At 45.0% G+C, this 26,791-nt stretch overlaps 1 protein-coding gene across 22 annotated transcripts in view; it reads right to left on the reverse strand.

Moving 5' to 3' along the window:
• KALRN (kalirin RhoGEF kinase) overlaps positions 1-26,791 on the reverse strand; it is a 655,970-nt gene that overhangs the window by 36,763 nt on the left and 592,416 nt on the right. For 12 of the 22 annotated variants that reach the window (XM_019652336.1, XM_019652320.1, XM_019652304.1 and 9 more), the window contains 14 exons: positions 25,669-25,799; positions 23,853-23,919; positions 22,303-22,406; positions 22,057-22,126; positions 21,667-21,753; positions 20,687-20,779; positions 19,887-19,937; positions 18,931-19,008; positions 15,368-15,553; positions 14,826-14,997; positions 10,887-11,125; positions 8,968-9,233; positions 5,257-5,380; positions 4,058-4,117 (listed from right to left, as the gene is read on the reverse strand). In XM_019652336.1, coding sequence (XP_019507881.1) covers positions 4,058-4,117; positions 5,257-5,380; positions 8,968-9,233; positions 10,887-11,125; positions 14,826-14,997; positions 15,368-15,553; positions 18,931-19,008; positions 19,887-19,937; positions 20,687-20,779; positions 21,667-21,753; positions 22,057-22,126; positions 22,303-22,406; positions 23,853-23,919; positions 25,669-25,799 — 1,728 coding nt within the window. The other 10 variants (XM_019652326.1, XM_019652360.1, XM_019652504.1 and 7 more) reach the window with 7 other exon arrangements.

Here is a 26,791-nt window from a genome sequence, read left to right on the forward strand (position 1 = left end):
GCTGGCATTCGGACCAAGGGTCATGTCAGCATCCAGTCATGTTCCATTATTAACTGGCTGGGACAGAGAAGCAGTCTTTCTGGAATCCTGACAACCTCTTACTTGGATGGATTGACCTTCTCTGCTAAAAGTGGTATTAGACATTTAAAAAAGTTCAGATGCATATAATTAATTGGGCTTGATCTAAACGCTGAGCTGAGAATCCTAGTCCCTGAAGACAAAAGCCCAAGTCTGAAAGGTTGGTTCGGGCCTTCCTGCCCTAGTGTATGAGGCAGGCAAGGGCAGTGCTGGGGTTGGAGGGCGGGTGCAAAGACCCAGGCATAGACACAATCCTCAGACAACTTTTCAGAGGTGGCATGGGGGTGGGGATCTGCTTAGCTTGGGGTTCTAAGAGAAATCCAGTACATCTCAGAAAGGACCCACACTTCTCAGAGATGCGCATTGGCTCAGAGGGCAGATGCTGAGCTTCGAGCCTCGAGCCCTGGCTCCATGCAGGGGCAGGGGCAGGGCTGAGAAGCTGGCAGGTGGGTGTGTGGTGCCCAGCCCACCATCACAGCTCCACTCCTTGTCAATAAAAGGTAACGAGCAGGCTAAGCTGTAATGGAAAAATGAATCCATATTAACTTGTTCCCAAGACAGCCTAGTGTTAGATTCTAGGCCCGATTTGACTCTTCTTCCATGTAGTAACATTTCTCTCATCTATCACATCTCCCTCCACTCCTACTTCCAAAGTGTAATCAGTGCATGGTGAAGTACGCTGAACTGTGGACAGATCCTTGTCATATTTAGAACAGTCTCTGAAGTGTGGTCACGGATTAGCAGGAGAGAAGTGGGCGCTAGGCCACGAAGGGGTTGCATAGACCTGGAGCCAATCTTGCAGCAGCTGATGGTGTGGCTGGTGGTGCTGGGAGCAGGGAGTGGGGGTTGTACTTAAGTATATTCATAAGTATGTCTCTACAGTGGAAGAAAAAGGATGTAAACATTAAAGCAAACTGCCTCCTTTAGGTAATTGGGTGGTCTTGGAAAGCTTTGTGCATCAGATTCCTAGGATTCAAGGTGACTTATTTTCATCTTAATTAGCTTTCAAGGATGTGCCTATCTATCTCCATAAAACAGTATGGTGGAACATATGCCAGCCCTCAGGGTAGCAAGCAGCTGGTGTGTAAGCAAAGATCCCAGGAAACTGCTCCTTATAGGAACCCTTCAACCCACCAATTGAATAAAAGTAAGGAATGTTTGGGTAGTGATATTCATTTGGAGGTAGAGATTAAGAGCCTATATACAGCTAGGAATGGAATCAATAGGCTGGCATTAGGTCAAGGGTAGGCAGTCAGCAGAGCAGGTCTTAGCATTTGGAGACCTAGCACGGAGCAGTTTACAGAGAACACAGGGCCAGATGTCAGCTGGGGTTCCAGGCACAGGGGCTGGTAGCACAGGCCACGGGAGCTGCAGTTTCAGCTCAGTGGGGCACAGGGACATGTTCCCAAAGAAACAACACATATTACAGTAAGCAGGTTCAGAAGCCAAGTGGGAGGCGAGGGGAGCAGGCTGGGCCTGGTAACGATGCCCAAAGCTATCATTTTAGCAGTGAGAGGCCTTCAAGAGGTGGCCCTCCTATCTGTTTCTCAAGCCACGTCTTTAAGGTATAGCTCTCTTCATATGCACCCGTGGCCATTTTCTTCTGCAATGGACATTGCAATCAAGGTCTACTTACCAACCCCTTGAGAACATTCTCAACTCACGTTTATCAGGTAGACTTTCTGTGTCTTATCTGTTATTTGTGTCCGAAAATACTAAACTAGCAGTGCCAAGATGCCTCCTTTTCCTTCAGCACCTGCTTATGTGCTCAGAGTTAAGTTCAAGGTGGCAACACCGTTCAGAGGAGTTCGCTGATGCTTAGAAAAACCATAAGGAATACACAAGGGCTGCACGCACACCTGCTACAAGGAACCTTGGATTAACCAGAATATTTGCAGTTTCCAACCACATACCCCTTGAAGAGTCCCAGTTAATTGAAATTTCTGCCTCAACTATTATATCTGAAAACTTTTCGGACATGTATCAACACAATTGTTGGTTTTCCTCTGTTCAGCATTAACATCCTAATGCCTTTGCTTATGTGCCTCATAGCACTTCCCTGGGACCCGTCTCATCTCACTCAGGCCATGCAAAGGCTGCAAGTCTTGGATGAATAAGAAACTTAGAAATGTGTGCAGTTCACAAAGCAGGGCTGAGATGTGTGTATGTGCACGTGTGCACACACTTCCGCTTATCTAAATGTACAATGGAGCATCTGATGACATCGGTTAACCTTCTCAGTGTGTGGTCCTCACCTGGTCCCGCAACACCCTGTGCTCACTTCTTCCTTTAAAGAGAAGAGTGGGAAAGTCACTCCTCTTAGTGCTCCAGAGCTGAAAAAGGTCCCAAATTATATTCTGGAACACAGACACCAGGCTTTTCCCTTCCCTCTGCCTGGCCTTTCTCTACTTGCCGATGACATCTCTGATACATGCCAGTAACACTTAGGCTGGAGATACAGGGGCCACCAGGCATCTATAAGCTGACAGGTGTGGGCCCCACAGGAGCTGGTGCCTATCCTGTGAAATGCAAGGAACATGGAGCCACAAATCTCCCCCAGCCTCCTCTCTCTCTAAGATACATTTAGGCTATGAATGCAGTATCTACTTCCTCCCAGTGGAGAATTGCACTGACCCACACCTGCCAGATTTAGCTCTGTGGCAATACCCACATCCACAGGGGACTATTTGATCTTGGCAAAACTCCCACTTTCAACCACTCGTCTCTGGCCCAGTGCAGCTCAACTGGTGTCTTCCACAGCTGACTTACCCCATCTTAGGCTGCATGGTCTTCCTTGGGTTTTGTGGTGGTTGTCATAATATGGTGGTGGATTTCTTTGGGATTAGGTCAAATTAGAATAAGAACAATAAAAATCCACCTAGTTAAGTGAAAAGCTTAGGGCTATAAAAAGTTTGTTTTTTTTAAATTTTCTATTTTGTACTTAGAGGAACAATCTAAACTTTTATCCATTACTGGAAATGGAGGCACAGACGTGGAGAAAAGCATTTCAATTAACTCTGAAAGACAAAATGGTAGGGAACACCAGCTCCAAGTTTACTCGAATTCTCCAGGGTTTGTAAATTTAGAATGGTCGTCACTCAGTGGTAAGCCATGTGAGAGTCCTGCTTGTATAATCCCAAGTAGTTTCTAGCCTAGGAGGAGCTGGAAGTCGATTCGATGTTCTTGGTGGAGGTGTGGGTTCCACTCCCACATCCCTGTAACCCTAGAGTGTGAGAAAGTTCCCAGGGCAGGTTTCAGTGTCCCTGTCACTAGAGAGGCCTCTGCTAAGGCTCCAGGAGGGAGGCTATCTCCAAAGCTTCTTCTCCTTCATGGTGGGCACAGCCACTGCCCAAGACCCCTGGAGGCTGGGCAAAGGCGGGTGCTGGGGTTGCCTCAGTCATTCCTCATTTGCTATCAGCCAGCTGTACACAGTGACTAGGTGCCAGGTCTCCACAAAACCATACTTAAAACATGATTTTGCTGGAGTCCTGAGGGAGAAGTAAGTCCCAGTAGAAGAAACACATAAAGAGGATACAGAGGAGAGAAAAAGAGGAAAAAGGGAGGAGGGATAAACAAAAGTGGGAAAAACTAAAACTAATGGGTTCTTGACTTTTAGCTGGGAACCAACCGCTCTTTATAATGCAGTTTTCCAAGTTAAAAAAAAAAAAGTGTTCTAAGTTTCCAGTAATGAAACTGGATATTTTCTATATAAACCCAAACCCACCAAAGACAAAAATATCAAGCAAACATTTAAGAGAAATAGAAGTTTGTGGTTTTAAAAAGATATCTAGGTTGAGTTTTCTATTAAAATTGAACTGAATTAAGTTTTGTTTTGTTTGAAGTTGGGATGGGACACCCAGAGATGTCCTGACATAACCATTTGTCCTTGATTGGCTGGTCACGTTAGTAAGGTCACTGTCACAGAACACATTAAAATAGACAATCATTGTATGAAATAGGACAACAATAGCTGCTCTACCTCCATGCTAGTATTAGGGTCAAGATCATCACACTCTGACTCCTCGGAACTGTTCGTCTCCTTGATGGGCAGCATGAAGAAGCGGGAAGAAAGAGAACACAGTTAGAACACAGGAAGCTTTTGCTGGAGCGTGAGGAGAACTTAGGAGAAGCATGGGCAATGGGAAATGGGGCCGAGAAAACACCAGGTGCTTTTAAGGTGAGGGTGCGAATCACCAAGGGCGGCAGCATGCTCTTTTCAGGAGTGGAGGCTGGAATCATGTACAGCCGCTCATCTCACAGGAAAATAGCAATGGAAGCAACCGAATGAAGCATGAGTGCTGTTGAATTTAAACTGTGGTCTTCAGTGAGGCTGGCCTTCCCAGATGAGGGGTGAAGGACAGAATACAATTTCTTTTCCCCAAGAAGGACGTTAGAATGAGTTTCAGTTGTTCTCATTTTGCTCAGGAAGGGGAAAAAAAAGTGCCAGATTAGATAATCACACGTTAGAACACAATTAAACATCAGCAGTCTCATCTCTATTGTTCAGAGGCAGATCTTTTCAGAGGCCCAACGTAAATAAAACAGATCACACCGTTTCAAGATGGTGGGGGGGCAGCAAGGATCTGCCAAACCATAGCATCAGTGAGCTCAGGGTGATAGGTGGGTTGTTACAAAGCAGGAACTTGGGTTTCCCCAATGTGCCTCCCTTCCCTGCCATGCACAGGCCTGAGGGTGATATCTGAATTCTGGGGAAAAGAAATGAAACTTCACCAAGGACACAGTGGCCCTTTTATTCCAAACCTCAGACTTCACAGGGTTGAGGGTTTGGAAAGCATCCCTAATCTCTCCTAATCTCTTTACCCTGTGTGTCTTTTCAAACCTCGGATACAGAATGAGCAGCTTTGAGAAATTTAGTATGAATCAAGCACCTTGCATTTCTAAAATAATGCTGCAGATAATTTTGCTATAAAACATCTGCACGGTATAAAGGCATAAAAGAAAAAAAGAAGAGATACTTACTTATTTGAATTGAAGTTGCCAGGAGAAATAAAAAATAAAAAATAAATTGATCTTGCATGCAAAATCCTGTTCAACTACTTCCCCTTTGGTCCCCGCACTGGGAAAAAAAAGTCCCCGTCCACCCATGTTGCCTCGTGAGAATGCTGCAGGGTGGGAGTAGATGAGAGGTGGGGCACAGCTCCAGAACGCCTTACTCACTTTAACAGAGACTTTGTTGCCCAGAATATCCTTGGGTTTACGAGGCCCTGTGGCTTCATTTTTACCCGTGTTCTCCACTTCCGCCCGCTTTCTCATGCGTAGAGTATGCCATGAACATGACTTCCTGTTGTACCAAAAAATGCACCAATCAAAATGGCAGGTCAGGGCAGAGTGAGGCGGTGGGTGGGCTCGCCACCTGTGGGTGAGTCAGTAGGTGAGGTGCTCCATTCATGCCCCAGCTTCAGAGGCCCCAAAACCTGCACGCCAGCTCTTGTGGTGGCCGGCAGCTGACCTCACCTCCAACCGGAAGTGAATGAAAATGAACTTTGACCCTGCCTGATAGATGTGCAAGGTTGAGTGTAGCATTTGAGAAAAATATGAGTACTGGGTTATTATACTATACCAAGGGAAGTTTTTGTACAATACCGATAAGGCCTTACCAGCCTGAGGAATTCCCTTCCTGAAGGGTATGGTGGATAGCTGAAGCACGGTGGGTGGGCTGGGGAGGGTGAGGGGGAGTGGAGGTAAACAGGAAAGACTAAAGATGTATATTCTGTAGTGCATAAGCTAATGGCACTTTCCCAGAACCAGATATCAAGATCCAAAATAATGATTTTGAGGTTTCCATCTCATTATTTGTATTTGGACTGTGACCACTCCCCCTGTAGTACAGATCAGCTTTTTCTGGGGTATTTGACTTAATGAACAATTGAGCACCACTGATTTATCTGGATATTTTAGGACAAAGGGTTTTTTGGTCTATGTCTCAGTATTTGTGAATATAGGGCTCTTCCAACCACTAAGAGGTCCTAGAGTTTTCCTGTTGGGGGAAGACCCAATATGTGTTCTCAGGGAGGTGAGGGCAGCAATGCCCTTTCACATTATTCTAACTTCTGTTTTCCCATGAGTTGGTTGGAAGCTACTTCTTCACAGACCTGTAAAGAGAAGCTCAGAGACGAGCTTTTGATATGTTAGGACTCAAAGACAAAGACACTAAAAGCCAAGTCACATGCACATCAGTGGCCCTGGGCAGGCATCATCAATTTCAGGTGTGGTCAGAGTTTAGGTGAAGCCCTACTATTGTCTGGAATAAGTGAGGTTGGCTTCCCTTCAGTGTCTCCTTGTCAAATGTGCACCTATGCAGACAGGGCTCAATGAAAAGGGCCTTCATTAAGGGAGAGTGGGAAGAGAGGAGCATATGAGATTTAGGAGGAAAGAGGATACATAAAAATATGTAGCATTCCTTCCACAAAATTCCACATATCAGGAATTTTAGGATGTTCCGAGGAAGATGTTCCAAAAAATATTTATCACTGACACATACGGTCAACAACCAACCTTTCTGAGTAGGCAAGAGCAATCATAGTCATGGTGTCGAATTTTGGGGGGAAAGCGGCCTCCTTTAAAAGGCAAGAATCTCTTGGCCAGACTGTCTCTTGTAGCCCCTAAGTAGCCAGGCTCTCTGGGATCCCCTGCATACCACTTCCTCGTTCCACTTGCTGTAGCTGAGTGAGAACCAGTCATGGAAGTTAACCGTACATGATCTCACTCTGTTAATTTCAGACTTTACCCCCAAATCCATGGCCCTAGGTCTTTTTGAGAACATCTTGAGTCAGGGAAACTCAAGGACAGACTTCTGGACAGACAGCACAGTGTGTGTGCGTATGAGTGTGGGGGTGTGTTCTTATGTTTATTACACCCTCTGGGTTATTCAGTATGCTTGATGAGAAACTAGAAATGCCACAAATGATGTTCAGAAGAAAGGCTCAGAGCAGTACCAGTGGCAGGACAGGCTCAATTTCATATTCTACTTTCCAGAAGAACTCATCATCATGGTTTGGGGAGCTTCCATCTCTTGGCCACAAGCCCGGGGACTGATGTGGAAACAGGGTTTCAGTGACATTTATCCTGTAGGCATCATACCAACTCTGTCTGACCTCTGTGGCCATAGCAGGCCCTGGGGAGGGCATAGTGTCCTTCATTGACAAACGGCAACCACTTTTAGTCAGTTACTCTAGTTCCACCCCTACCAGGCCTTGTGCAAGGAACCAAAATTACCAATTTGTATTTAAATCTGTTCTCTCTCACCCAGCCTGACACCCCTCCTCCCTTCCCTCCCATGGAAGGTGTCAAAAAGTGGCCAAAAGACCCAAAGGCGAGAAGAGAGACATGCTCAGTGCCTGGATAAGTAGATCACGAATTATTACGACTTAGCTCTGTAAGGCCACTGATTAATAAGAACTTCAATGCTTTGAGGGCCTTTATTCCCAAGTGTTCTTAAAGAGTACTAAAGCCAGGTGTCTTTAGAATGAAAATGAACTGGGCCTGTTTACACGTTAGGGGCTACTAATGATTTCCAGTTGGGCCCGTGGTTACCTAGAAAGGCCAGAATGCGGTCAGTAGCCTCTATCGCCTGAGCTAGAGAAGGGGCCAAAGAGGCAGTTGTTGGTGACGCTGCTCTGATATCTTATGGCAGCTCCTTCCACCGCTGTCACGGATGACCACACGGCATGGAAAGCAGTGAGGGATGCAAGCCAAACACTGCCTTCTGCACTCCTCATTAATTTACGTCAGGGTCGCCCAGTTGGACAGCATCCAATCTGCCTCGTTCCTCATCTCAGAGGTTAGAGAAAACCAATAGGGGCTGCTTAGAAGGGAAGGCTGGCGTTGGAGCTTTAGTGACTGTTTGTGTAGGAAAAAACTGCCAGTGCATTCAACCAACTCCTAAAATACAGAAAAGGAAAGAAAATAAAAAAAATAAAAAAGAAGAAACACTTGCACATTTAAGAGTCCCAGAAGAGTGCAATGGGGAAAAGGGTCAACTAGTCTTTAACCTCATTAAAACATGCTCATGGTGAAAATTTATTTTACATATTTAAAATAGTACATTTAAAATTATTAGTTACATTACAGGTACAATGATGAACATTGTGACTCTCCATTATATTGCACAACCTGACTTCATCCATATGGGTTTTTTTTTAAATAGTGCAAAATACTTTTATACAGGAATGTGTTCGGAAGGGTCTTCGCAACCAAAATAAGGAAAAGAAATATCTTACAAATTACCATGAACATATATTAAAGTGACAGGGAGGGGGGAAATAGAAAAAAAAAAAAGGTACAATCTGTACAGAGGAATTGCCACAGACAACCAAAAAGTTCCCTCTCTCCTGGGAGAAGCAGCGGGCCTCTGACCTATACAGGTCTGACATTTGTGCTTAGGTAATTTTTGGTGTCAATCAAAAAAAAATTATATATATATATATATATATATATATATATATATATATATATATATATCAGTAACTTAATACAATATAAATAGAAGTCCAGTCCAGTGAATCCTGTGGTGAGTCAAGTGGAGCAACGAAAGGCATGCTTTTGTCACCTAGGGTTTCAGTAGGGTTCTTTTCTTAACAAGGGGAAGAAAAAAGGGGAAAAAAAAAAGAACACAAAATTATAAACGAAAAGGAAAGAAAAACCACTGCCACTACCATCAACAACAACAACAAAACTTCAGAATAATCCAGCCTGGATGCCCCACGCTGTGTGTGGCTCCGGCACTCAAACATTGGTTCCGGTGGCACTGTCGAGATTAAGCAGCAGTAATTCCCTACCGTGTGTTTGCATTTTTGTGTTCTTTGTTTTTGCTTTTGAATTGTTTTAATCCACATACTCCTCTCCCGGGGAAGCCAACGAGGCACTTACTTGATGCTCCCGTCATTATTTTCTGCTGCTGCTGCTGCCGCCGCCATGGCTTTGGTGAGGGGCGCCAGGATGCTACCCGGGACCCAGCCCTCGGCCGCGGGGGAATGGTCGCTGGCAGGCTGGTATACCAGGCACATGTTCTGCTGGTTGGCGGCGAGGACCTGGACCACCTCACCTTGGCTCACACAGATTTCATTCTCCTTCAGCGCATAGTAATCTTTGATCACGGCCATGGACGAGGTCCCATTGCAGCCTCCTAGGTCACTCTGCAGGGAGATGGGGCGAGAGGGACACATACACAAGAAGGCTGGTTCACACAGGCTTGCTCTGCATCCTATCGTGTGGTTAAAAGCCACTAGCTTCCCACTAGCAGGGTCAATAGCAGGCAGAAGATTATCTTGAGTAGCGACATTATATTTTATAAAAATGTACTCTATTTCATACACTATTATAATCAAGGGTGCATAGGTAGAGCTAGTACCTATGCCTAGGTAAAGGTATAAACACACCTTCCACCTGGAAGCCCCTTCTCAGCATGCCATCCTTACTGCCAGCATCCTCTAAGGGAAAGAAGACCGTGGTACTGGCACAGGAATACCCGAGCACTTGGGCAGAGTGAGGTTTGTGCAAAGGTCACGTTAGGGGTTATAACCCCCGGGGTGGAAAGAACACGAATCCTCTGATACATTTTTTTTCTTTTGAAAAACATTGGTTGTACTCTATATTCTGACCCTCCTTGACACAGGATAACAATGACAGTTCAAAGACAAGGTCATGACCTACCCTGACCCAAGTCCTACGAGAACAGAACTCCTCCAGTTTCCCCTGTACTCATTAATACAAGAAGTCCTGCCCCAGTGACCTTTTCATGTGACTGACTCTACACCAGAGAAGCTGCTCTTAGACAGACCTGTAACTCCCAGGGAGGTGTGGCTACCTCCTAGAGCATGGTGAGAGCCATACATTCTTCAATAAGATTGACAAAATGCCAATGTACTTCAACTTATTCACAAGGGCAGGGTGTTTTTCAGGTGGAAAATCATTTCCAGGTGATGTGATGAAGGAGATCGGTACAGTTACAGTTGAATTTAGATGTTAACAGTTAATTAAAAAAAAAAATCAATATCATCTAGTAATTTGAGTAAAAAGAATGAAAGTATAAAATCGGAACATGTAGGTTAAAAATCATGTTCCTACTCATAGACCCACTGAGTTCTAGAGGAAACTGAGGCCTAATCGGATTAACTAACTTGCTGAGGCTCTAGAGTGAGTGAATTGCAGAATCTGGAATGGAAACCTGATTACCTGACTCTTAATCTAGCACTTTTCCCCTTTGTTCTCTTGTTCCTACTACCTTGTAGGATCAAAATAACTGTGTAGACTGGGTTTATAGTTAAGTCTATGGCTATCCCCATGGTGATGTTTGAATTATAGATTATCTATGATAAATGTTTAAACTATGGCTGGCGTCCCCATTCACACACAAATGAGCAACTTCTTAACACATCAGCCAACGGTTGATGAAGAACTATAAGCTCACTTAAGCAGCTCATCATTAGAAAGGGCAATCTCTTCAAAGTGTTAAACTCTAGAGTTTTGACTTTTAGATGATCTACACCACAACTCCTCTATTTGGGATAAATCGCCTGTTTTCAGACTTGCTACTACAATAATACCTAATATTTGTATCGAGTTTCTGCAGATAGCAATAGCCCTTGAACACAAGAGTGTCTGAGCCAGGGGGAACTGGTCTAACACACTCAATTTGCAGAGAAGAAAGAGAAGTAATTGAGATTAGGTTGTATCCAGTGGGCTATTCCCGCCAGAATGATCAGCATAAAAAGATGCAGCTTCCTAACGTGAGCCCTGAGACTGTGCCCCCAGAGGGATAAGGGCTGGAGTAATGGGCTGTCACTTACCTTGCTGGCCTCAAACTTGTCCCCAGGCTGGTGGTAGTCAAACCCTGGACTGCCATTGGAGGTAGATATCTTCAGGGGTGGCAGAGGCGGGTTATAGCTGGAGCCCTTAGGGGGCTTCTCAGAGCCCACAGGGACAGAGGAGTAGGGCCTGGGGCTGGCTTGGGGGGCCCTAGCAGGCTGGGACCTCATCACGGCTGTGCTCCTCTCCTTCCGCTGATATTCAATAGGCGACTGTAGTGCTGCAGGAGAAGAGCAGGTGGTTACTCTAAGCTGTGGGAATCCCACCAGGTTTGGAGGCCCCTTCAGTGCAGGCTCTGTGACAGGTACAACAGGGATCCATGAGGGAGACACTACCCTTGTTTTTAAGGAACTTAGAAACCTACCTGAATAACGAAAATGCAAAACCCAAATGGTGCCATCTGTGAGGTACAAAGTGTTGTACAAAAGGAGCGAGACAGGCTCTGTGGTATGTGTGCGCGTGGGTACATAGGTACAGGTGGTTGTAAGAAGGAACTTTGGAAGAGGGCTGGCTGTCAGGCTGCAGGGAGGAAGCAAGTGTGAAGTGCATCTGGGGAACAGGATGGAGTCAGGCTACCTGGAGCACAGAGCCATGGGTCTCCACGGAGGAAGGGGAGACGAGACAGATAGGGGAGGGTGGAGGTGCCACAGTGTGAAAGATCTTTCTGCCAAGCCTAACGAGCCTGCATTTAATTCTGAAGATCATGAAAAGTGATTGGGTTCAATGAACTTGACTGTTTTAAAACCAGATTCTGTCACCAGAGCCATACCTGAAGAACATTCACCTTGTAGCGGCTGGGAGAAGAGAGGGGAGTGGCTGATTCAGAAGCCACGAGATAATAACCAGTGAGAGGCCTAACCAGGGTAGGGTCAGCGACGATGATATGGAAGGGATTTGGTGTGTGGAGAGAGACTAGACTCTGACCCAGCCTACGCGGGGAAAGAAGGCAAGAATCAAGGGTCACTCAGGTTTGCAGATGGGGAGAATGGTTGTCAAGGAGACAGGAAAGGCTGATTTGAAAGGAAAGACGTGGGCTTTGTTTTATTGAATTTAAGATAACAAAGTTTCAAGGTCCGAGTCCTAAAGTGGTCAGCCAGGCAAAAGCTGAAGTGGTCAAATTGTGTAACAATGAGTTTAAGGGCTGCCTGGTTATGTCAGTTTTTATCAGTAGTCACTATCACAAATATTTAAGTGGGTTAACAGCTGGAGCCCCGAGAACTTTCAGTTATAAGGATATTTCTATAGTGATTGGTATGTACTTCAATAGGACTCAACAGAGGGTCACACTTTCTTTCTATTTAAGATCTCAGGAGGGAAAGATGGACTCTGAGATGCCTGCACCTGCTTCTGTAACTAAAAGCCTGGCCCTGGTCCATCGTCACATCCTTGTCTCTTGAGTGTGTCAAAGTATAGAACAGGCTCCTGCTAGAGCTCAGCCTTTCTCCCTGGGGAGTGTTCTGTAGGCATTAAATATTTAGGTATTGATAATTTGCTCAGTAATAGCTCCATAATTCACTAAAATTAGGAGAAAGGTCTGAAACATTGGCTATGACCAAAGAAAAATGCAGTTCCTAGTTTTAAGTATTGGGTTGTTGGAAAAGTCATGACGCATTTTTGCAACAAAAAAACAGAAAAAATACATCATGACTTTTCCGACAACCCAACTGATAGCAAAGAGCTGTGAAGCAGGACTTGTCAAACTGACCTCCTGAATCAATTACCTGATTATATGCAACAACTGTGCTAACATGTTTGAAAATAGTAATGTCTTCTTAAATAAGCTACACAGAGACTGGTATTCTTCCATCAGCCTCAATATGCATAACTTAGGTTTTAGGATCAGGGAAGCCGTGCATCTTCTGACAGAGTTTGTTTCCAGCTGATGGAAACAGTCTTATGCCTGATCCTGTTTCTTTCTTTGCTTTGTTTACTAGGGAGCTCATGGATAAATGTGTGCTCTACCATAGCAACTATACTGCAGTTCTGTGGTTAAGAGACTAATTTTAAGTTATACAGTTCTGGGATCAAGTGCTTGTTCTATCACCTCTTATTTTTGTGACCTAGAACAAGTTTCTTAACCTCTCTGAGTCTCTTTTTCCTCACGTGAAAAATACAGGATAGTAGTCCTTACTTTTCCATGTTGATACGAGGATTAAATGTGAGAACACATGTGAAATGCTTTGCATCGTGCCTGGCACAGAGAAAGGATTCAATATATGGCAGCCGTTATTGTCACTTCAATTATTTCTGGTTTCAATTTATTGTCCTACCTTATTTTTCTTTTGTCCTGAATTAATGAACCTAAAAACCTCATTATTCCAGCTTACAATCAGAAATTCCTAATATAATGCAATTTAATGAATATATTTTATATATGCACATATTTTTGCATAAGATTATTTTATTAACTTGTTATTTCAAAGTTGTATATTCAGACACCATAAAGTATTCACAACTTTCATTACTATCCCTCAGGGTTGGCCTGGTATTTAATTTTAGACTTCTAGAGTGATAAAGAACCCTAGAGATCACTTAGTGTAGGTTTTTTTTTTTTTTTTACCAAACTATTCTGCAGTTGGGGAACCAAGGGGCATGATCCAAAAATACTATCTATGAGTGTGAAATTGCTTTCAAGTCTTATGTTCTATCTTTAAAAGTCTTGGCATCGTGCTATATCATTGCTTTTTATTTGCTGTAAAATAAACACAATGTGTTAAATCTCTTATCATGGAGTAAAACTGATACTGTAGGGAGGTGTACCATGTTTTTCTGCTTCCAGAACTGCTGGCACGCGATGGTACATGCCAGCATGGGCCAAGTACATCATTTCTCCTTTTCACAAAATGAGCCAACTGAGCTCCAGGGAAACGTCATGGCTTGCCAATGTCCTCAACTAGTATGTCACTTTTAATCTTTCCACATAGTATTTAGATCCATGCTACACATCCAACAAATGCTCTATTTGCATCTTTTGGAAGAGTCCAGATTCCAGTATGGGCAAGAAGAGGTGACACAGTGGAGGGTGGGCCTGTGTGTGTGTGCGCGCGCGCGCACACACATGCTCATACAGAACCATGTGCTTGTTGAGTCTTCAGGTTTACTTTGTTACTGGTCACACTTTGCCTTCAACTTCAAGCTCCATATCTGCTCAGAGAGACTTTTGAGCTTATCAACTCAGCAGATCAGCACTAGTTTAAAAATTGTACATCTTTTCCACGCAAACTCAAAGTGAAGAAAATCCCAGTGGGAAGTAAAAATAAATAAATGTAAAGGAGGTGGCAATTCCATTTCATTTCAGTTCACATCGCCCATTAGGGGACTCCTGCAGGGTCCACAGAGATCTACATTCAATGCGTAATCACCAATTTGTTCTGGGAAGTTTCAAGGTATTACTGAAATTTAGAGTGCAATCAGCTCTCATTTGTGAGTGCTAATCAGCAAGCAAGATGACTGATCCAGGCTCTCACACTGTTGGGGTCTTGGGGAGGGAGCCGGGGGACTTGAACAGATCTGCCTATCTCCCAGTTATCTCTAGATAACACTAGAAAACTTGTGAGAGTACCAGCCATTAGCCGCCAAATGGGAAGACACCTCATGGATGGCCTCTAAAAGAAAGAGGATGTGCCCGTCTCAGACTTTTGCCCCAATTATTACCAGCTGGTAATGGTGGTCACAGGCCCATAGCCTATGTGTCGGCTATAAGACAACATCCCTTCTTTTGGAAAGATGGGGCTTCTTTATAATGCTCCATCTGTTCCTCACTTGCGTATTCAGGTTCAGAAAGATTCTAAACAAAGTATTTCTGAAAACCACAAAGTTGGAGTCCATAGAAAATGTGATCTGGGCTCATAACTCACCATGAGCTCAGATGAATGGGGTCCCCTAAAATGGCCCTACTAGAGGCCAGGCCCAGTACCCACCATTTAAGAAGTCCCGCTGTGTTTCTAAGACTTGATTGATGTCCTGCACCCAGGCCTGCTGGATGTCAGCGTTGGCAGCCTGCAGAATGACCCTCTCCGAAGTCTCCCTGTTCATGAGCGCAAACTTGCAGGGGTCATTGTCTACGTTCTCCTCCAGGACCAAGTAATTCATCTGGAAGACACCAAGTTGATCCTTTCAATAGTCAAGTGGTTTAATAAAAATCAACAACATATTACGGTTCATCAAAGTTTATATTTCAGGAGACTTTTCCAAAATTGTGCCCTGGATTTAGTAGCTGAATACTTTGGTTTCTGTCTTTGAGTGAATGACATGATCCTGGAGAACCTGCAGGATGCTGCTAGAGATGGGCACTCAGCCTGTCACTTTTTCTCAGATATACAACCTTCATGATTGAAGTTTATTAGGCTGAAAGATCTTCAATGTTCTGGATCCTCACTTATTCCAGCGCCTGTGTCTTAGGGAAGCAGCTCCCCCAAATTTGGCTCTTGCTTGTCCCTTCTCGTCCCCACCGGATCCTCACCTTGATGCTCCTTTTGAACATATAGCCCGGGGTGAGGGATCCCTTCCTGAGCAGTTCACTGAAGATGACAATTTGCTCAAAGAGGAACACGCGCCTCTCCTTGGTCCGGGACTGCATGCCCGCATCCAGCTCAATCACATAGAACGTGTCCTGCTGCAGCAGCTTCCCCTGAGCGGTCAGGGTGCCCTGGTGGAAAGAAGGGCCGGGGTGAAGTAGGTGAAAAACACGAGGAGCCGGCCATGGGTTCCCTCCTCTGAGGACAAGGACAGCAGACTTGATACCAACAGCCTCAGGGCTCTAGTAAGGGACTGAATTAGGAGCCACCCATTCATCCAAGACAGGCACAAAGGACCTGGAGGGAAAGGGGAAGGAAGACTATGGAACCACGAAGAAGCGGCTCCAGGAAAATGCCAGGAGGAAGGTAGATTATTAGCCAGAAAGATGTTCAGAAATTATCCTGCCTTTCTTGGTTTTTATTAGGAGAACAGAAAGTAGGTGACACTTGGAGCTAGAAGTTCTGTCTTTGGAGCTCTGAGAAGCATGCCTACCTGGCTCCCTTGGTGCAAGAGCCAAGAACCTGGAGTCCTCTCGTGCCCATGAACCTAGCACCAACCATGGCTGAGAGAAGTGACGTAGGTAGGACCACAAGTAATCTGATGAATTGGGCCTCTCCTTTCTTCTCTTATTATTTCAGGATGAAGAAATTCTGAAGTCTTAGTCTCCTGCTACAGATCAACAGGTAAAGTTGGGGTACCATAGATAGGTGCCCATATTATATAAGCTGGTAGATATTTTTCTGCGTCCTGTGATCCTTCTTAAAACACCTCCAGCTACCAGGCCACTTGACACCCAGCATAGGAGGTAGAGCCTATTTGGCTTGCCAGTTTCTAACCAGATTTTCAGAGACATCTTCACATTTTCAAAGAGAATATGGCCCAACCCTGCAAGTCTTTATAAATGCAAGTCTTTATAAATAGCATTTATAAAGCTAATAGAAAAACAATAGCTTTTTCTATTGTTCTGTGACAAGATGCTGACATCTGAGACAGCAGCCAGAGGACCTCCTCTGAACTGTACTCTCTCAGGTGACGACTTTTGCCCTTCAGTGCAAATGTGGGCCAATTTCTGCATGTGATGCCATATTGCAAACATTATCCAGCACATGGGTCATTTTTCTTTCATGTTCCCGAGAAACACCTGCCCTCTGCTTGGATCATGGTTCCTTACTGTCAAGGTCAGCAGCCGAACAGGCTTATCTCTACCCTGGTCCAAAGTTAATATTAAGCCAGTGAACCGCTAGCCAGGAAAGCTCTAAAAGCTCTATTAATATTACATAAGAGCATGGGTTAGAGCCCTGCCAATGCTAAAGGGAAAGCTGGAGGGTTTAAAGCGGGGGGCATGTAAGTGAAGGGGCTACCTTCTCCCTGGCCCATAGCTCTGGAACTTCAGAAGGCATGGAGGTAACTTCATGATCCTGCCCAACTAGCTGAAAGAATAAAAAGCAGATTTCCTGGGGTTTGATGAAAAAAGGAAATGGTGGTGCTTGATTTAAAAGAGAAAATAATTCCATGCTCATGTGTGTGGCCGTTCACAGACACACACACACACACTTCACAGTTCCTGTGAAGTCTAACTTGAGTTTTGGACAGCACAATCAGATGCCATTCCTCCTGCCAGCAGTCAGTTCCTCCAGGGACCAAGAAAAGGTCAAGCCACAGTCTGCTCAGAAAATATAGGGACATCAAGGTTTAAGAGCAAAAGGGATTACTTGGCTTATTCAGAATAGCCTCAGACCTGACATAACTCCAAGGGAAAAGTGTAAAACTTCATCTGGTATGACTAAAGACACACCGTTTAAGAACTCAGGGTATGTTTCTGCTGCATTACCCTGCTTACGCTCATGCCTCCTGTCTATGGTTGAGAACTGGGAACCTATGAAAAAGGAAATGAACAGCAAAGACCTTCCATGTACTTCCTGGTCACAACAAAGCAATGGAAATCAGACAGGGACACCAGGGTAGGCTGGAAGGGCAAGGAAGACACAAGAATTTGGCTCAAGAAATCCATGACTCTAACTCAATAACCCAAACCTGAATATAACATCTCCTAAATTTACTTATGTATCAGTCTGTCTTTCATCTATTCTATTCCATCTCTTCTAGTTTAGCCAGAAAAAAAGAAAAATAAAAAAGGGCTATTACTTTCTTCATCATCTCAACTTCCAGGAATCCCTTTTATCCAAAGAGGAATAATGAAATCTTAGGCTGCAGGGTTAATGGGAAACAGGACTAGGAGATTCACATCTTTCTGTAGAGGCTCAACAGCAACTGCGTACCAGTCAACAATTGTATCAGTTCCAATTTTATCCTATGAATATTCAAAACAGTTTATGTTTAGTTAATATAGGAGGCTTGGATATACACTAATAACAGCCACCTATTAAGTTGAAATTAGAAAAGTTAATGTGCTTTTCAAAGATTCACTCTTATGGGTTGAACTGTATCCCCCTCCAATTCATATGTTGCAGTCTCAACCCCAGGACTTCAGAATGTGATCTTATTGGGAGATGGGTCCTCACAAAGGGAATCAAGTTAAAATGAGATCATTACGGAGATCCCTAGTTGAGTATGACTGGTGTCCTTTATTTATAAAAGTGGGAAATTTGGACACAGAGATATGTACAGAGGGAAGATGATGTGAAGATATAGGAAGAATGCCATGTGAACAAGAAGATGGCCATCTACAAGGTAAGGAGAGAGGCCTGAACAGATCCTTCCCTCACAGCCCTCAGAAGGAACCACCCTTGCCTATGCCTTGGTTTTGGATTTGTAGCTTATAGAAATGAGATATGATAGATGTCTATTTTTTAAGCCACCCAGTCTGTGGCACTTTGTTATGGTGACCCTACCAAACTAGTACCTTCACTGAAACCAAAATCCTGGAGACATCTATCTATTGGGTTGTCGGAAAAGTCATGATGCATTTTTGCAACGAAAAACATAGAAGAAATATGTCATGACTTTTCTGACAGCCCAAGATTTCTCCTAAGACACAACTGTCCTCTTCAAAGAACAGAGATGTGCCCTGTTGATGTCTTAGAGCTTCAAACGTTCAGTTAATTAAAAAGTCAGCCGCTAATATAGACCTGTGTATTAGAACCATCCTCTCAAAAAAACTGTTCCTCTTTCCCTCTGGTTTTACTTCTATCACACAGCCCTGTTCTCTCTCACATTCCCAGCATTTCTCGAGGAAGAAAGAAGAGGCAAGAGGTCATTGCCAGGTCAACAAGTATAAAGAATTTTGGGTCTTTCCATCCCCCTTGGAGTTCTTTCTCCAGCTTGGTTGACTGTGCTGTAACTTCCTATGACTTTCCTACCACTGGATATTGTAAATAGATGTGTCTTCTAGGCCTGTGAACCGGATGGGCCCCAGCATAAAGGAGCAGATGGTGAGTGAAGGGAGGCAGAGGAGGCAGGCACAGGGCTTCAAAGGGAAGGTGTCTCACAGCCGGGGCACTTGCTGCCCAGAAGGGAGAGGGCTTCAGAGAATTCTTCAGGGCTCACCTCAAAGCCCTGCAGGCGTCCCAGATTCATCATGTCATTGCAGCGTTTTGGGACAAGGCACATTAACTCCACTGCTTTCTGTGGGAAAGAACAATAACAGCTCAGGAGGGGGAACAGCACCAGGGCAGGAAGCTCGGGGCAATTTGTGCTGGAAGATAGGGACCTCCTGGTAGCTCCCTGATTCTAGGAAAGAACACTGGTCCCTACTGCCCACTCCCACAGGAGTGTGGGGTTGTCTGTTCCAGGTAGGAGGGTGGTGGTCATCGGTGCAGAGGCTCCACGAGAATCAGTGACCATGAGAAGGGAGAATGCTCCTCAGCCCATCCTTTTCCTACCTTCCCCTTTTTGTTGATCGATTCTCTTTCCTACTCGTATGTCTTTCTTCTCTCTGTTGCTTTCTGGCTGCCCAAGCAGCAGCTTAGCCTGGCTTGTGAAACGCTAGAGATTTTAACCTAAAATAACCTGCCAGCATGGTCTGTAGCCTTTCTGGCTTAAAATAATTCCCATGGTGGCATTGTCTCAAAGGGCTTCACTGAGGGAGTAATCTTTGGGGATGGGGAAGGGAGTAAAAATGGAAAACTTCATATGTTAGACTCAAATAGTACCTGGATTCGTGGATAAAATTGCACATTGAAACAGCCAGTCTCTAAAGAATGTTAGAGGGCTCAAATATCATCCTTTCCCACCACGTCTCACTGGCAGCCACAAGGAGAATACCAGTGGGCCTAAGCTTTGGTCTGGCCCAGGACAGAATTCTCAAGTTCTAGAAAAATACTCAGTGTGTTCATTAATATTCATCATTCCTCATCCTGCTGAGCAGCTCTTTGCAAGGGGCTCTTCCTATCTTAGAAGAGGCAGCCTGGACCCTCTGCCCTCCAGACACAATCTTTCCCCTTTAGAGACAGACATCCAATATTGTCCCTAAGAACAGTCAGCATTACAGGCAGAAAACTCACCTCGATATCTGAACACTCCAAACCAGCCTTCTCGCTGTATCTCAGGAAGTCCTAGCAAGTCAGGGAAACAGGGAAGGGTGTGGGGAGGGTGAAATCAGTTAGGAAAACAGCCAGAGTACTATAAAAAACTTAGTATCACACAAACCGTGATAACACCCGGACTTTCCTTCCCAACAGAGATGGCAATGCTTTGTAATAGTTGAGATATCAAGTTATGAGTCATATTGGACATAATAACTGAGAGCAACCCCCCAGGATATTCAAAAATTCAAAACTATGAGAAAACGGACAGAGGGAGGAAAAAAAGAAAGTGTGTGAATAGAGAAGAAAAGGGGATTATGAGCAATAGGGATGGGAGAAACGGAAGTTAAATCTCTTTCATTTACCTCAAATTTCTGTAAGACCAATTAAATTAAACCATTTTAAAAAGTAAAATTGATCTAATTTTAGTTTCTAAGGCCTTTCCTTATCTTTTTCCTTGCTACCCGCTCTGATTTTATGCTCTTATTATTTTTTATTTTTTAAAAGTACGAAGTCAGTGATGGTAACAAAGTAAGAAAGTGAATTGAAAAAAAGAAAATGAAATAACAACCAACCTTAAAGGCAGGGGCAACAGACATGCAATTTATTTGGGGGCAAAGCTGACGCAAGTAACCAACAGATAAAATAAAAGCCCACAGGTGCCCCCCGTTAGTCCACAGGGAGTGTTGTGGAGACAGAGCCTCAAGCTAACCTGCTTGCTGACTCAGAGCCTGTGAAGACCCCTCTCTGGCCTTGACCTGGGCTCTCTGCTCTCTTACCTTGAGGAGCAACTGATATTTTGTTATTCTCTGAATGGGCTTGATAAGGAAGTCACTAAGCGTCAGCCTTTGATTTATCTCCTGTTTCACCTCCTGGAACACAAAGGAGCGATGTTAGAAAAAAGGAACCAAAGAATTGGGGTGCTCTGGATCCGGGTTCAAGGCAGGGAAGACAAGTCGTTATGTTTGCCAATAAAGTTTCAGACTCTTCAAGTCATGAGAGAGGTACTACACAACTGCTAATTTGTTATTAACCGCAAGTGACACATATTATCACCTGCACGTCAAGCAGTGTCACACCATGTGTCCTCACCCCAGTCCTGGGGAACAAACTGGAATAGATATTCTGTTCTCTCACCCACCCCAGGGCCACGTCAGGAATGAAGGGCTCCCCTAGGACACATCAAGCCTGGGGTGCCTTCTACTCAGATCTGCAAACACTCCATTGAGGGCTCTCTCCAGCCAATGGTGTTGTCTCTCCTCAAATAACCCCTCGCAGGGTGGGGCAGAACAAACATTCTGAGGTGCTTGACAGAAGAACCTCTGGGAACCGAAGCAGAGACTATGAGGTGACTGCAAGCACCTCACGAAGGAGGAGGGTCCTGAGCAAGCAGTCTCCAGGGTTGGGTGAGGAAGAGTGTGGGCATGGTCTGCTCTGGGGCCGTGTAAGGCGGACCGGAGCTTCTAAAGCAGTCTCTGGGTCAGAGTCACTCTGCACAAGGCTTCGGAAAGCAGTCCACACACCAGGCCACCTCACCTTCTCTCCAGCAAAGAGCCTTAGGAGAGTTTAGCTAAGAAGCTCATGGCTCTGTTGAGGCAGCTATCCCTGTCTGGAAGGGGTCACTAAAGTGTTGTGTGGGGGCCACCTGTGGATGGATGATGGCTGGGGTTTCTGAACGTGTCTGTCTTGACCTGAGATTCTCCCCTCCTCACTACCCGCCCCACAACTCCAGTTCAGCAAAAAAGACCAAGCAGCTTACTTCAAAGTAGCCATCGTACTCTGCCACGATGTACTCTGAGCGCGGCTTATTCTGGCAGTACCACACGTAGATGTGCAGCTTCCGCTCCTGCAAAGGCAGAAGGAAAGGCACTCAGGCACCTCCGGCTTGGTCTCAGAGTCTATGGGTGCTGGGCTGGGCTACACACAGGGAGAAGGGCCAGGATAGGGTCCACGTTGGGGGGATGGCACCACGGCGGTAAAACATCAAGGACAAAAGAGTAAATACAGCAGCAAGAGCCCATCGTCCAAACTGCCCAGAAAGTTAAAAAGCAACAACTTGGAGAAGCATGAGAAGGAAGAGCAGAGGAGAGAAGGAATTATAAAACGCACGTGAATGAGCCCGGTGGGAGGGGAGCAAGGGAACACTCACATGTTTAATGAAGAGTTGTGCCAATCTCTCTTGCTCCTGGATACATTTTTCCAGTTCAGCCAGGAAAAAACTAAAAGGAGGGAGGGGATAAGAGAAAGAAGCCACATTCCTCAGCACTGGGCTATTATTTATTTTTCAAGGCTGAGATAAATGACAGAAGACTCGCCTCAAACCCTACCCCTAAGGTCAGAGGCAGGGGGAGGGATTCCCAGCACGCCCCGATCCTCGGGACAACATAGCACTTACTCCTTATGCCAGTCATAAATCTGGTGAATATTTCCAAACACGATTTTATCCTTTCCTCGCATGTCCTCGGGGACACCCTTTTCTTCTATTCTCTTCATGAAGCCCTGGAGAGCAGAGGCAATGGTGAGTGGAGCATTGTCATGAGAAAGCTTTGTGGGCTGAGCCCCACACAGCAGCCCTGTGCATGCGCCCACTCTCTGCATGAGTTCAAGGGCAAGCGCTTCTGTGGGTTCTCACTATTCAACCAGGACTTTACCCTTGTGCAGAGAGACAGACAAAACTTTTATGACATTCTGGGTCTCTTTCTTTGTCTCCAGCCCCCTTAAGAAAGCAGAAGAGGGGTGACGGGTTAGCTCAGTTGGTTAGAGCGTGGTGCTGATAACACCAACGTTGCTGGTTTGATCCCTGCATGGGCCATTGTGAGCTGCGCCCTCTTTAAAGAGTCAACTATGCCATTGTAGCATGAAAGCAATGTGTAACCAATGACCATGGCTGTCCCCAATAAAAAATAAAAAAAAGGAAAGCAGAAGAAAGAAGAAAACAATTACCTGCCTGCCCCCTTTCCTTCTCCCAATCCAAGTCATATACCTTAAACACTCAGAACTAGACACATCTGGCTTAGACATAAGTCTTAATATGTTAATACATCAGACTCGGTAAAATGCTACCACATATAATCTCAGTTCATCTTGAAAGCCTAGTTTTGAGGTGGCACAGGCAGCATTTATCGCCATCTGACAGATGAGAAAGCCAAGGCACTCGGGAGTTATACGATTTGTCTTATAGTCACGCCCCCGAGGTCTGACTTGCCTGGATCTCAGCCTCCACATTTCCAAGCCCTCTACATGTGGGCTGACTGCAGATGGAGGTGACCATACCCCTGCCTGCCCCATCCTTCCTTGGAGAAGAGAATAACTTTTCAGAAGGTAGAGTTCAGCTCCTCTATATGCCAGGTTAGTCCTTTTATTCAAGGTTCAGGATAAGCGAATACAAACCCTAAGTCAGCAGTTTTCATAGGATGGGGACCTGTAGGTCCCACGTGAGGAACTAGCGGGTGATTCAGATATCAGACAATTTTTAGACTTCACGTTCTTTTGACTAAGGTGTTTAACAGCAGGGCTCTAAGCCATGTAAATTATCTATTTACTTTCTCAGATTTTCTTATCCAAGTGTCTAAATCCCACTAAAGTAAACTCCTATGGAGAGAGAGCTGTTTTATTTACTACTAAGCTGACTCTGAACTGTAGGCCCATCAATCTTGCCTTATTGGTGTTTTTTTTCTTCGGCTGTCCTGTCGGTAGCTCTCACCAAGCAGCTACAACATTTGGGGCCCTACCTCCCTCTAAATCTCTTAGAATATTTCAAGGGGAAAAGAAAAACAAAAAACCTTACCTACATATTCTATTTGATCTATTACCATTTTTAGTTTCATTCCCGCAAATACCGAGAGAGTAAAATACATATCCTCAAGTTAAAGCACCTTGGCCCAGGTAGGGCCCGGTACGCCCCCCGTTGGGTGCCCACAGACCCACCCTGAGCCATCTACTCACCTCCACCACAATTCCCAGATCCTTGACGTAGTCTTTCTCTGTCTGTACCAGTTCATTCAGGACAAACCTGAGCAGGAGATTAAAAACGATCAGCGTTCCTCTTCACAGTGAAGCAAGAAATCTCCACACTGAAGTTTACGGGAAAGTTACTCTGGCAGCTTTAAGACCACCCAAAGCCCGCCCACCCTTGGCACTCATCAGGAAGGTGCTCTCTCTACAAGAGGCCCCCACTGAATTGCTGAGGGCACCAAGGCCAAGAGGGCTTTTTCCCAGATGGCACACGATACTTAAATGAAGAACGCAGCTCACAGCCCAGCTTTCTTTATTCGTTATGCTCCTTCCTCCCTCACCTGTAACTGAACACTGGTATGAACAGTGGGATGGGCAGAAGGAATGACAACCACTTAGGCAAAACTGTGTTATGAAAGCTTGGAGGCCACGGGATCAACATGAGACGTTTCTTCCTTAATTTTAGCTCCATTCTTCACTTGGCAAGAGGAGAAAGACAAATTTGTTTGATAGCCAACCTTTGAGGCTTCAGAGATACCAGACATCAAATGAAGCTTTGAGATACAGAAACTACCCTTATTCAGCTGGGTATCCATGGTAACTGGCCTGCAAAGCCCCCAGTGAAGGCCAGCAAGACTGCAGACATTTCAGAATCACAGCTTTGAATGGGCAACCTCCCCACCCCCACCAGATGTGGGATTTAACAACTCCAAGGACATGTGCTTTTCTTGGTTTCTTTCTTGTTAATGATTTCTTCCTCTTGGAGTATTTACTTTGTGCCAGTTGCTTCATTGCGGTTTTCTCATGCTTATTACAAGGTAGGTATTGTAAGCCCTATTGTACATAGATGAAAACCCTCAGGCAGGATGCCCAAGAGGACAAAGTGAGTAGCAGAGTTGAGATTTGAACCCGGTTGTACAAGAGTCCAAGGAGTCTGCTCTTTCACTGTGGCCCGCTGCCTGGGAAACTACTCAGACCGGCTCTCTGGAGTCCGTGAAGCACCAAACCCAAACACTTCTCTTTCTGTCCGGACAGTAAAGAGCTGGATACAAAATACTCACGGCTGTACATGGGGATAGGCTAGGTGCTATGTATAGTACTAGAGTCTGACGCGTATCATCTAAGTTGGAAAGGGTTTTGCTTGCAGCCACACAACTGCATTTTTGGCCCATGTAGCAGAAGGGATAAAGTGCTGAGATGTCAAAGAGGGGCCCCAGCACAATGGTTGTAAACGTTCTGAACCCAGGAAGCAATTCATCTGCAGCTCTTCATCTATACAGCACAGAGAAGCCACCAAATCCCTGGGTCTGGGGCCTCGGGGACATGGGGAGGAAGCCAGAGGAACACATGCTTCTTTATCAGCATGCCCAGCACTGCTGACCAGCTCCCTCCCGCTAGCACACACAATCATGTGTCGTAGGCCACAGGAAGGAACTGGCAAGGCCAAATAAAAGCATTTAAATATATCCTTAGCTCAGCCTAAGTTACTGCTTGGAAGAAAGTGGTAAAAGAAAACCCACAGGCAAGTTAGAGTGTGCATTTGGGGCTGGAAGGGCCCTCTGGAGATGAAGTCTGGCTCTCTGTCACCAGGTGACATTTTTATCCTGAGTTATCTACTGAAAGATGGAGGCCTGCCTTCGGCTTTCCAGCCTCTAGGGAAGGGGATTGGACTAGGTGCTGCTAGTGGACCTGACATCTCTTCCCTTGAAGGATCTAATTCTCTAATTCTCCCCAAACTTCCCGCAACCTTTGCCCATCGTCCGCTGCACACACATGCACCAGGGTCAAATCTGGGGAAGCCACTTACATCCTGCCTCTCAGGGCCTTGGCTTTCTGCTCTTCTTCCAGGTTTCTAGTAGGTGTGGGTGGAGTCATCCCCTCATTCAGGCAGCCTGCAGGGTCTTTCAAGCTTCCCCGGTATGAGCCTCCTTCTAGGCTCTGGAAGAGAAGAATCAACAGCCTTAAGGAAGTATACACTGAGAAGTCATCTGGAAGGTCCCGTGTCCCTGCAGTCTAGCCACAGGCAACGTGGTAGATTAGTACAAGGCTGTTCTCACTGACCCCCAGAAAACCAGAGACTCCCATCTTCCTGCAGCAGGGAGCCCAGAGCTGTCTGCCACCTTCTCAGGCAACCGGGATGTGCTTGGCATCACATGCTGCCAATTTCCCAGACACAATGAAAACTGTCAATGTGACTCATCTCTGGGTAAGAGCCCCAGAGGTGAAGCTGATCCTCGAAACTCTACACTAAACAAGCAGTTAGACAAGAAAATCAATTGTAGGAACATTAAATGCAAATGATAAGGGGAAGGCCGTGATGGAAAAACTAGTTTGAGAAAATCATGTTTGTTTGATCAGCTACAATTGTTTCTTTGAAGAGGTCAACAGATTTAGTCTTTTCTAAAAACATTTTGCTAAGGTCATTTACTAAGGGCTTTCTTTCATTTATTAATCACTTTCATTTCTTTTAATTAAGTTGCTGCAGGATTGAGAAACAAATGAAAGGGATTAATATGGTACTCTAGAAAGAGGGAAGTATAAAGGATTCTAATCCAAGGTTGGTCAGTGACTGGATGACCTTAAGTGAGACAGCTCAGATTGTTCTATGCTTGAGTTTTCCTCAATTTTCAAATCAGAACACTCCTTTCTACAGATTTCTAAGGAATAAACAGAGGCAACAGTTGTACAATCCCTTGAAAAATTAAAAATGCTCTACAAATGATGAGTCCCCTCCCACCCCCCCATGGATGAAATAGTTGACAATAAGGAAACTCAAAATGGAATCATCTACCACCCCCCTTCCCCCTTCCCCTCTGGTAACCACTAAACCGATGTAGTAACAATTGTCACCCAATAAACTTTAATTAAAAACAAATGGAGTCAATCCGTCAATCTTAACATTTTCACAAGTGTCCTGGAAGAAAGATCAC

Source organism: Hipposideros armiger, unplaced genomic scaffold, assembly GCF_001890085.2.
Source record: "Hipposideros armiger isolate ML-2016 unplaced genomic scaffold, ASM189008v1 scaffold_8, whole genome shotgun sequence".
In the NCBI taxonomy this organism is placed as follows: Eukaryota; Metazoa; Chordata; class Mammalia; order Chiroptera; family Hipposideridae; genus Hipposideros; species Hipposideros armiger.